Source organism: Oncorhynchus masou, unplaced genomic scaffold, assembly GCF_036934945.1.
Source record: "Oncorhynchus masou masou isolate Uvic2021 unplaced genomic scaffold, UVic_Omas_1.1 unplaced_scaffold_8164, whole genome shotgun sequence".
Taxonomy (NCBI): domain Eukaryota; kingdom Metazoa; phylum Chordata; class Actinopteri; order Salmoniformes; family Salmonidae; genus Oncorhynchus; species Oncorhynchus masou.
In genome coordinates this window covers 1,535-13,139 of record NW_027014640.1, presented here as the reverse complement: position 1 = coordinate 13,139, position 11,605 = coordinate 1,535, and the positions used below count along the sequence as shown (strand labels likewise).

Below are 11,605 nucleotides of genomic sequence, written 5' to 3'. Positions count from 1 at the left end.
CCCTAGTAAACCCTGGTAACCCTGGTAAACATAGTAAACCCTGGTAACCCTGGTAAACATAGTAAACCCTGGTAAACCTGGTAAACATAGTAAACCTGGTAAACATATTAAACCCTGGTAAACCTGGTAAACATAGTAAACCTGGTAAACATAGTTAAACCTGGTAAACATAGTAAACCCTGGTAAACCCTGGTAAACCTGGTAAACATAGTAAACCCTGGTAAACATAGTAAACCCTGGTAAACCTGGTAAACATAGTAAACCCTGGTAAACCTGGTAAACCCTGGTAAACATAGTAAACCTGGTAAACCCTGGTAAACCTGGTAAACCCTGGTAAACCCTGGTAAACATAGTAAACCCTGGTAAACCTGGTAAACATAGTAAACCCTGGTAAACCTGGTAAACATAGTAAACCTGGTAAACATAGTAAACCTGGTAAACCTGGTAACCCTAGTAAACCCTGGTAAACCTGGTAAACATAGTAAACTCTGGTAAACATAGTAAAACCTGGTAAACCTGGTAAACCTGGTAAACATAGTAAACCCTGGTAAACCCTGGTAAACCCTGGTAAACATAGTAAACCCTGGTAAACCTAGTAAACCCTGGTAAACCTGGTAAACCCTGGTAAACCTGGTAAACATAGTAAACCCTGGTAAACCTGGTAAACCCTGGTAAACCTGGTAAACATAGTAAACCTGGTAAACCTGGTAACCCTAGTAAACCCTGGTAAACCTGGTAAACATAGTAAACCCTGGTAAACATAGTAAAACCTGGTAAACCTGGTAAACCCTGGTAAACCTGGTAAACATAGTAAACCTGGTAAACCCTGGTAAACCCTGGTAAACATAGTAAACCCTGGTAACCCTAGTAAACCTGGTAAACCCTGGTAAACCTGGTAAACCCTGGTAAACCTGGTAAGAGAAACCTAGTAAACCTGGTAAACCCTGGTAACCTGGTAAACCCTGGTAACCCTGGTAAACCCTGGTAACCTGGTAAACAAACAATTTTCTGTTGGTTTGCGAACCACACCAACCTTGTATGAAGTCTTAGTTTTGCATGTCCACAGCTAGTAAGTGCGGACAGAGAGGGTGCGTGGATGGCATCTGGTACCTCGCACTCAATCATACTCTGCTGCCTTAGGAAGACACTGTCCTTCATGGCCTGTTGAATCAACCCCATCACCATGTCCTTCTCTAGGGGAGTCAACTGGCAGTTAGATTCACTGAAACAACCCCATCAACATGTCCTTCTCTAGGGAGTCAACTGGCAGTTAGATTCACTGAATCAACCCCATCACCATGTCCTTCTCTAGGGAGTCAACTGGGAGTTAGATTCACTGAACACACTTTTTTTTCTCAGAACAAATCAAAGGTCAGTGCATCCTCTCTTTCTCTCCTCCCTCCCTCCCTCCCTCCCTCCCCTCCCTCTGGGTCCTGGTTAACAGTAGTTCTTTGGGGTTTCAGGCTGGGTTCTAACTGAGCTCTCTGTGATATCTGCTGATGTAAAAAGGGATTCATAAATACATTTGATTGGTAAATGTGATTGAATAGGATGCCATTTAGGACACAGCTTGTACATGTATGTTGTTTTACCCCTCTGGCCCGTGAGCAGCAGCCACTGCTGGACCAATGATGAAGGAGTCAGTCTGAAGGATTTGACACAGCAGCTCCAGCACCTGTCAAGAGGAGAGAGGGAGGAAAGGAGAGAGGAGGAGAGGAAAGGAGAGAGGAGAGGAGGGAAAGGGAGAGAGAGGAGGAAAGGAGAGAGAGAGGAGAGGAGGAAAGGAGAGAGAGAGAGAGGAAACAGGAGAGGAGGTGAGGGGAGGAGAGAGAAGGAGGTGAGGAGAGGAGGTGAGGAGAGGAGGGAGAGGAGAGGAGGAAAGGAGAGAGGGAGGTGAGGAAAGGAGAGAGGAGGTGAGGAAAGGAGAGAGGAGGAGGAGAGGAGGAAAGGAGAGGAGAGAGGAGGAGAGGAAAGGAGAGGGAGAGGGGCCATGACAGGGTGACACAAAACTGAATAGATTTGTTTGACATCTCAAGAAATTGATTAATTCACACATCTTAGGCCCTATTTAAACCTGGTTCAAACATGCAGCCTTTGTCCTGATCTACAGGACAGTCAGAAGCCCTATTTACATATTGTCTTGAGCCACGTTTATACCTGGTTCTAATATCGTCCTTTGTCCTGATCTTGTCCACTTTCTGATTGTGCCCACATGTACAGACAGGTGTAGATGATTGAAAAGACACATTGTGATCTGATCTTCCTGACCACCTCCGGAGTAGTCCGACACGTGTTGTGTCTGGATATCTTACAAGTGTAGACGGATCTGGACAGGAAACCATTTAAATCATCAGTATCCTGCCTTCTAAAATCTTCAATTTGAGTCTTAAAATAAACAACTACTATTTTGAAAGCATGGCGCTCCATTAATTTGCATACAGGGAAGTACCAAGAAATCTGGTCAGAATGTGGGTAGAGTGGATGGATATGAGACACATTTTAATAACATGTTTAAACATATTTTTTTTAATGTGGGCACAAACAGAATGCGGACAAAATTAGGACAAAGGGCACATGTTAAGTGGCAGCTATAAATGAGGCTAGAAAGTTTTGTTTCTCGCTCTGCGAATGAAGATGTAATTGCCTCAGGACCCGAGCTCTGTTGAAGTCTGTTAGCCTGAAATCAACTCCCACATTCTCTGTGTATTTCTGTGTATTTCTGTGGAGATTCTGGAGCTTTCATTCTTGTTTTTCATGTCTGATGATATAAAATCACATAATCGAACACATACAGTCTACTCTGATGAATATAATCAGGTGATGATTATTTTCTATTATTTATCAAAATGTCCGTTGTTCAACACCACATCATGAAATACTCCACTATCTCATGTCTCTGATATGATTTTGTTAATTGATAGTTTAGAGCAATATTTATTTTAGATACATTTTTAATTCAATTATTCTGAAGTTTTACAGAGGGAGAATGGGGGAGAAACATTTTCCCTTTAGAGCACTGTAGTAGTTGTAGTAGTAATAGTAGTAGTAGTACTAGTAGTAGTAGAAGTAGTAATAGTAGTAGTACTAGTAGTAGTAATAGTAGTAGTAGTAATAGTAGTAGTAGTGGTAATAATAGTAATAGGTAGTAGTAGTAGTAGTAGTAAGTAATAGTAGTAGTAGTAGTAGTATTAGTTGTAGTAGTAGTAGTAGTATTAGTAATAGTAGTAGTAGTAGTAGTAAGTAGTATTAGTAGTAGTAATAGTAATAGTAGTAATAGTAGTAGTAATAGTAGTAGTAGTATTAGTGGTATTATAATGTATTGTCTCATGAGCATCGTATAATATAAAGCGTATCATAAATAGTAATAGTAAAGCAGTAATAATAATAATATCATGATAATAATATTAATGTAGTAAAAATGATAATAATAATAATAATAGTAATAGTAATATTAGTAGTAGTAGTAGTAGTAGTAGTAATATTAATAGTAACAATAATGATAATATTAATAATAAGTAGTAGTAAAAGTAGTAGTAAGTAATAAATAGTAATAAATAATAATGTAAAATGAGTAATAGTAATAATAATAAATAGTAAAAGCATTAATAATATAGTAAGTAGTAATAATAGTAATAAATGAAAATAGTAATAGTAGTAATAAATAGTAATAAAAAGTAATAAATGAAGTAGTAAAGTAATAATAAATAGTAATAGTAATAAATAAGTAATAAATAATGTAATATATAGAAAGTAAGTAAATAGTAGTAAATAAATAATAAATATAAATATGTAATAATAGTAAGTAATAAATAGTAATAAATAATAATAATAATAATATATAATGATAATAATAATAAATAGTAATAATAGTAAATAGTAGTAAATAGTAAATAGTAATAAATGAAATAATAATAGTAATAAATAGTAATAGTAAGCGTAATAAATTAGTAGTAAATGTATAATAGAAATGTAGTAATAAAAATAGTAATAATAATAATAAATAATGAATATTAATAATAGTAATAAATAGTAATAATGATAATAATAGTAGTAATGTAATAGTAGTAGTAGTAGTAATAATAGTAGTAGTAGTAGTAATAGTAATGAATCACTTGTCCATAATAGTAGTAGTAGTAGTAATAGTAGTAGTAGTATCATCATCATAATAATAATCATGAATCATCATCTCCTCCATCATCATCCTCATAGTAATAGTAATGTAATAGTAGTAGTAGTAGTAGTAATAGTAGTAGTAGTAGTAGTAGTAATCATAATAGTAGTAGTAATCCATCGAAATGAAATAGTAATCCTCCTCCTAGTAGTAATAGTAGTAATAGTAATAGTAGTAGTAGTAGTAATCCTAAATAGTAAATCTCCTAGTAATAGTAGTAGTAATAATAGTAGTAATAGTAGTAATAATAGTAGTAGTAATAGTAGTAGTCCCTAATAATATAATAGTAATAATAGTAATAAATAGTAGTAATAGTAATAATAGTAATAATAGTAGTAATAGTAGTAGTAATAATAGTAATAATAATAAATAGTAATAGTAGTAATAGTAGTAGTAATAATAGTAATAATAGTAGTAGTAGTAGTAATAATAGTAGTAATAGTAATAGTAATAATAGTAATAATAGTAGTAAGTAGTATTAATAGTAGTAGTAATAATAGTAATAATAGTAGTAGTAATAGTAGTAATAATAGTAATAATAGTAATAATAGTAATAGTAGTAATAATAGTAATAATAGTAGTAGTAATAGTAGTAAATAGTAATAATAATAGTAATAATAGTATTAGTAAGTAGTAATAATAGTAGTAATAGTAGTAGTAGTAGTAATAGTAGTAGTAAATAGTAATAATAGTAATAATAGTAGTAATAGTAGTAGTAATAATAGTAATAATAGTAGTAGTAATAGTAGTAATAAAGTAGTAATAATAATAATAGTAGTAGTAATAGTAGTAATGGTAGTAGTAATAATAGTAATAATAGTAGTAGTAGTAGTAATAATAGTAGTAATAGTAGTAGTAATAATAGTAGTAATAGTAGTAGTAATAATAGTAATAATAGTAATAATAGTAGTAGTAATAATAGTAATAATAGTAGTAGTAATAGTAGTAATAGTAGTAGTAATAATAGTAATAATAGTAATAATAGTAGTAGTAATAGTAGTAGTAGTAGTAGTAATAATAGTAATAATAGTAGTAATAGTAGTAATAGTAGTAGTAGTAATAGTAGTAGTAGTAATAGTAGTAATAGTAGTAGTAATAGTAGTAATAGTAGTAATAGTAGTAATAGTAATAGTAATAATAGTAGTAGTAGTAGTAATAGTAGTAATAGTAATAGTAGTAATAGTAGTAGTAGTAATAGTAGTAATAGTAGTAGTAATAGTAGTAGTAATAGTAGTAATAGTAGTAATAGTAATAGTAATAATAGTAGTAGTAGTAGTAGTAGTAGTAATAATAGTAATAATAGTAGTAATAATAGTAATAATAAATGAAAAGTATATACCGCTTCAGCAGATAATGTGAAAGCCTGTACAGTACCATAAGTTCCTGCTGATGTAGAGCAGGGGCAGGGGGGTGACGGTGTGCCTGAGCCTGGTGGCTACGCTGATAAGCCTGGGAGGAGGGAGGGATGATCCTCCCTGTCTTGGCAGAGTACTGGGTCGTCCTCCGGATCAGTCCTCGACCCTCCTCTTCATTCTCCTGACACACACACACACACACACACACACACACACACACACACACACACACACACACACACACACACACACACACACACACACACACACACACACACACACACACACAGACACACATACAAATACACACACAAAAAAAAACACAATAGACAAGGTCAAGAAGACATGATACTTCAGCTCCTGTCCAAATAACGGTAAGAACAATCCCGATGTTATACATAATGGCTGATTGTGTTTAAATGAATGTACTTACATCTTTCATGTCCTTTTTGTCCTGTGTTGAAACGCTGACTTTTGCAGACAGATCTTTCAACTCCTCTTTCCATGCTTCTGATAACAGAGCTTTAACGCAAAGAGGAAAGAGCATCAGCAAAGAAATCTCACTTAATCCTTTTATATATGTCTGTTTATAGATATCATGTATTGTGCCTTCACAAAGAATAGTTTTGTTATCTTACAGCATTTTAAAAGGATTACATTGAGATTGTGTCACTGTACTGCCCACAATACCCCCATAGTAAGCAGAATTATGTTTTTTAGAAATATTTACAAATTAATTAAAAACTTTTTTTTTTAAAGTACATTTCCTGAAGAAAGCTTGTTTTTAAGTATTTGTGGTTTTGTAACTTTAAAAATTCTTAATATTGTTTTAATGTTTGTAGGTGAAATGGTGAAAGAACAGTAGCATTTAAAATGTCTTCTACTTTGTTCTTATTTCTGGCATTGCAACCATACATTTGTTGGCTAATTTATGCTAATTTCCACTGTTTATAGCTTCTAAACATTTTTAATAATTTGAAGTTAGGACGTCTGAACATGTGACAGTTGGTTTGGTGTCTCTAGCTTGAACGGTTCTAGGTATTTTATGCAAAAATGTAACACATTTATATAGTTATAGTTGATAAATCTTTTTAAGGATTTCACATTAGGATAGCCTGAACTTGTGAAAATTGGTTTGGTACCTCTACCTTATGCAAATGTGCACATATTTACGTAGTTACAGTTGATAAATCATTTGATGAATTTGAAGATAGCCTGAAGATGTGAAAGTTGGTTTGGTGTCTTGAGATAATTTGGTTGGTGAGATAATTTATGAAAATGTTTATAGCTATAGTTTCTAAAGATTTTAATGAATTTTGAAGATGTGAATCTGATTGGCCAAGGAACAGGTCCATTTTGAAAATCAACTACTGTATTCTTATGGTTCTCATTTAAACCCATGTTACTTTATGCTTGTTCTTGGTCCCAAGAAACAAAGAGATCTTCTGTTGAATCTGACAATTAATCTTAATGGTTGTAAGCAGTCGTCTCAAATAAAACTGTGAAGGACCCCGGCGTTACTCTGGACCCTGATCTCTTTTTTGACGAACATATCAAGACTGTTTCAAGGACAGCTTTTTTCCATCTAGGTAACATTGCAAAAATCAGAAACGTTCTGTCCAAAAATTATGCAGAAAAATCAATCCATGCTTTTGTTACTTATAGGTTAGACTACTGCAATGCTCTACTTTCCGGGGACCTTGGATAAAGCACTAAATAAACTTCAGTTAGTGCTAAATACGGCTGCTAGAATCTGACTAGAACCAAAAAATTGATCATATTACTCCAGTGCTTGCCTCCCTACACTGGCTTCCTGTTAAGGCAAGGGCTGATTTCAAGGTTTTACTGCTAACCTACAAAGCATTACATAGGCTTGCTCCTACCTATCTCTCTGATTTGGTCCTGCCGCAGACATACCTACATGTACGCTACGGTCACAAGACGCAGGCCTCCTTACTGTCCCTAGAATTTCTAAGCAAACAGCTGGAGGCAGGCTTTCCTATAGAGCTCCATTTTTATGGAATGGTCTGCCTACTCATGAGAGACGCTAACTCGGTCTCAACCTTTAAGTCTTTACTGAAGACTCATCTCTTCAGTGGGTCATATGATTGAGTGGTAGTCTGGCCCAGGAGTGTGAAGGTGAACGGAAAGGCTCTGGAGCAACAAACCACCCTTGCTGTCTCTGCTTGGCCGGTTCCCCGCTCTCCACTGGGATTTCTGCCTCTAACCCTATTACAGGGGCTGAGTCACTGGGCTTACTGGTGCTCTTTCATGCCGTCCCTAGGAGGGGTGCGTTACTTGAGGGGTTGAGTCACTGATGTGATCTTCCTGTCTGGGTTGGCACCTCCCCTTGGGTTATGCCATGGAGATGAGATCTTTTATGGGCTATACTCTGCCTTGTCTCAGGATGGTAAATTGGTGGTTGAAGATATCCCTCTAGTGGTGTGGGGGCTATGCTTTGGCAAAGTGGGTGGGGTTATATCCTTCCTGTTTGGCCCTGTCCGGGGGTGTCATCGGATGGGGCCACAGTGTCTCCTGACCTCCTGTCTCAGCCTCCAGTATTTATGCTGCAGTAGTTTATGTGTCAGGGGCTAGGGTCAGTTTGTTATATCTGGAGTACTTCTCCTGTCCTATTCGGGTGTCCTGTGTAAATTACATGCTCTCTAATTCTTTCTTCTCTTTCGTTCTCTCTCGGGAGGACCTGGAGCCCTAGGACCATGCCTCAGGACTACCTGGCATGACGACTCCCTGCTGTCCCCTGTCCACCTGGTCGTGCTGCTGCTCCAGTTTCAACTGTTCTGCCTGCGGCTATGGAATCCTGACCTGTTCACCGGACGTGCTACCTGTCCCAGACCTATTATTTGACCATGCTAGTCATTTATGAACATCTTGGCCATGTTCTGTTATAATTCCACCTGGCACAGCCAGAAGAGGACTGGCCACCCTCATAGCCTAGTTCCTCTCTAGGTTTCTTCCTAGGTTTTGGCCTTCTAGGGAGTTTTTCCTGAGCCAACGTGCTCCAACACCTGCATTGCTTGCTGTTTGGGGTTTTAGGCTGGGTTTCTGTACAGCACATTGAGATATCAGCTGGTGTACGCAGGGCTTTATGAATACATTTATAATATAAATACATTGTTCTTGCGAAAATGTCAGAAACCCTATTTCTTTGTTAGAGTATCGCAAAAAAACTTTCACGGCACCCCCGACAATACTAGGATATGATGAGGACCAGAAGAACAGAACAGACCATAACATAAGAAGATAGACAAAGGAGGCAATGACTAACAAGTACCTGAGACAGCAACAGACAAGACACAGAGAAAGTGACAGAAGAGGGCAGATGGAGAGAGAACAGTGGTGTGTTGAGTCCACAGTAGACTGTATCACTTCAATATGCTCTACAGAGAGAACAGAGGTGGGTTGAGCCCACAGTAGACTGTATCACTAATATGCTCTACAGAGAGAACAGAGGTGGGTTGAGCCCACAGTAGACTGTATCACCTCAATATGCTCTCTACAGAGAGAACAGAGGTGGGTTGAGCGACAGTAGACTGTATCACCTCAATATGCTCTACAGAGAGAACAGAGGTGGGTTGAGCCCACAGTAGACTGTATCACTTCAATATGCTCTACAGAGAGAACAGAGTGTGTGTTGAGCCCACAGCAGACTGTATCACCCTCAATATGCTCTACAGAGAAAACAGAGGTGGGTTGAGCCCACAGTAGACTGTATCACTTCAATATGCTCTACAGAGAGAGAACAGAGGTAATTGAGCTGATGCAGACTGTATCACCTCAATATGCTCACAGAGAGAACAGAGGGTGGGTTGAGCCCACAGTAGACTGTATCACTTCAATATGCTCTACAGAGAGAACAGAGGTGGGTTGAGCCCACAGTAGACTGTATCACTTCAATATGCTCTACAGAGAACAGAGGTGGGTTGAGCCCACAGTAGACTGTATCACCTCAATATGCTCTACAGAGAGAACAGAGGTGGGTTGAGCCCACAGTAGACTGTATCACTTCAACTTTTACACGTTACCTTTATAAACAGGACGAGAGAGGATGGTAGGGAAACAGAGAAGGGCAGACCAGAGAGACGTCAACGAGAGAGAGAGAGAGAGAGAGAGAGAGAGAGAGAGAGAGAGAGAGAGACCCTCAGTATCTAATGTATTTGAGTATTGGCAGTGGTGTCTGCTGTCGCAGGTGGCCATGTGCAAATGACCTGAAAAATAACTCATTGTCTCAATGTTCTATTCTGTCAATGTTCATTTCAAAATACAACAAATTCATTCTTCTAAACAGGAATTCTGGAAAACCTGGACATTTTTTGAGAAGTTTCCGGGAGGTTTGCAACCTTTTATAAATTCACCTGTTCTGTGTCCGGTGCTGTATCTGCCTCCGAACACGCTGTGTCCTGCAGGCAGGAGAAAGGTGCCCTGAATCTGTCCTGAATACCTGACTCTTGATGAGCGGATGGGGGAACAGTGAGGTGGTCACGTACCAGTCGTCATTCACCATGCACACTGGAATCCCATTTAGACCTATAGAGGAAAAGAAAGGCGGAGGCTGGCAAATAGCACCCTATTCCCTATGGACCTTGGTCAAAAGAAGAAGAAGAAGAAGTGCACTACATAGGGAATAGGGTGCCTTGTCCAATACGGTCTCTCACCTTGGATGTGTGTGACTCTGTGTGGGTGAGGGTTGTGTCTGGAGAAGAAGGAGTGGTGACTCAATGCTCCAAAGCGTGGACTGCCCCTAGTGGCCATGTTGGAAACGTCCGTCGTTTCCACGTAACATTATCGTGCTGTGATGACCCGTGTTCCTGTCAGATGTTTTCTTTCACCACAGGGATCTGGGCTGTTAAAGACCGACATGACGATCTGTGAGAGAAAGGTTCCGGGACCACCTGCTTTTGGATAAAAGCGATAGCTAAATGGTACTTATTAGAGACAGATCAATTGCCATTGCCATTCCACACTATACAACCCAAAGCCTTGTCATGTACAGTGTGCACAATACTGTATATAAATAATATCATGTTGTCATGGAAACTTGAGAAGTCATGTGGACTTCAATAATTTATTTTTTAAATAAAATATCATGATTTTATAAGGTATCTTTAGGTCTAGAGTTTTGTTACAAGACATGAAAAATAACAAAATCTGATGTCTTTAAAAAAATAATGTTTTATTAAAAACTCTTTAATAAATCAAATATAAACTTATCCTACCCTCAGAAAGTCCACATTGCCTGTCCACAGTCTTCAGACTCTGATTTAGTGTCCAATGTTTCCCATGTTGCTAGGAGACTTCGGCTCTCAACATGAACAAGAAAAGCATCCCTCAACAATGGGGACTGTAACTTCCACCCTGTGCATTAATCCCTGAGGAAATCCACGTATATTCTGAGGCCACACAGGGGCTACATTCCAAATGACACGCCATTACCAACACTGAGTATACAAAACACCTGCTCTTTCCATGACACAGACTGACCAGGTGAAACCAGGTGAAAGCTATGATCCCTTATTGATGTCACTTGTTAAATCCACTTCAATCAGTGTAGATGAAGGGGAGGAGTCAGGTTAAAGAAGGATTTTTAAGCCTTGAGACAATTGAAATAATACAAGATTAGTAATAACATATTAGGAATACAGACAGACAGACAGGCAGGCAGGCAGACAGACAGACAGACAGACAGACAGACAGACAGACAGGCAGGCAGACAGACAGACAGGCAGGCAGGCAGGCAGGCAGACAGACAGACAGACAGATTGAGATAATAATAACATAACATCTTACACTTTTTCAGCTGTGAGTTTTTCTATAAAAAGCCCTTTCCATATCCCTCTATTTTCAAGTCATTTCCATGATGTGGAGGAGAGGAAATTGAAATGAGCCATCATGCCAACTGGCCCCTTATAAACCCCTAGAGAAGAGATAGGGATTATGTCGAAGCAATTCAACTGCGTGAGTGGAAGTAAGGTAATGAAGTCAGTCTTTCATCGGAGCCTTTCTAAATGTTTGTTTCTATCTGACACGTTTTGGGAATGTTGATCAGAAACAGGACTGGCTT

General features: G+C 38.0%; 1 protein-coding gene across 1 annotated transcript; it reads right to left on the bottom strand.

Moving 5' to 3' along the window:
* Window positions 1-1,110: 1,110 nt before the first annotated feature.
* Window positions 1,111-10,323, bottom strand: LOC135537561 (protein TBATA-like; the record flags this gene model as incomplete). The annotated part of the gene is given in 7 exon segments (XM_064963692.1): window positions 1,111-1,222; window positions 1,593-1,675; window positions 5,546-5,707; window positions 5,960-6,048; window positions 9,900-9,964; window positions 9,966-10,071; window positions 10,200-10,323. Coding segments are annotated over 7 exon segments (741 nt in total), but the record flags the coding sequence as incomplete, so codon positions are not given.
* Between the last annotated feature and the right edge of the window lie 1,282 nt (window positions 10,324-11,605).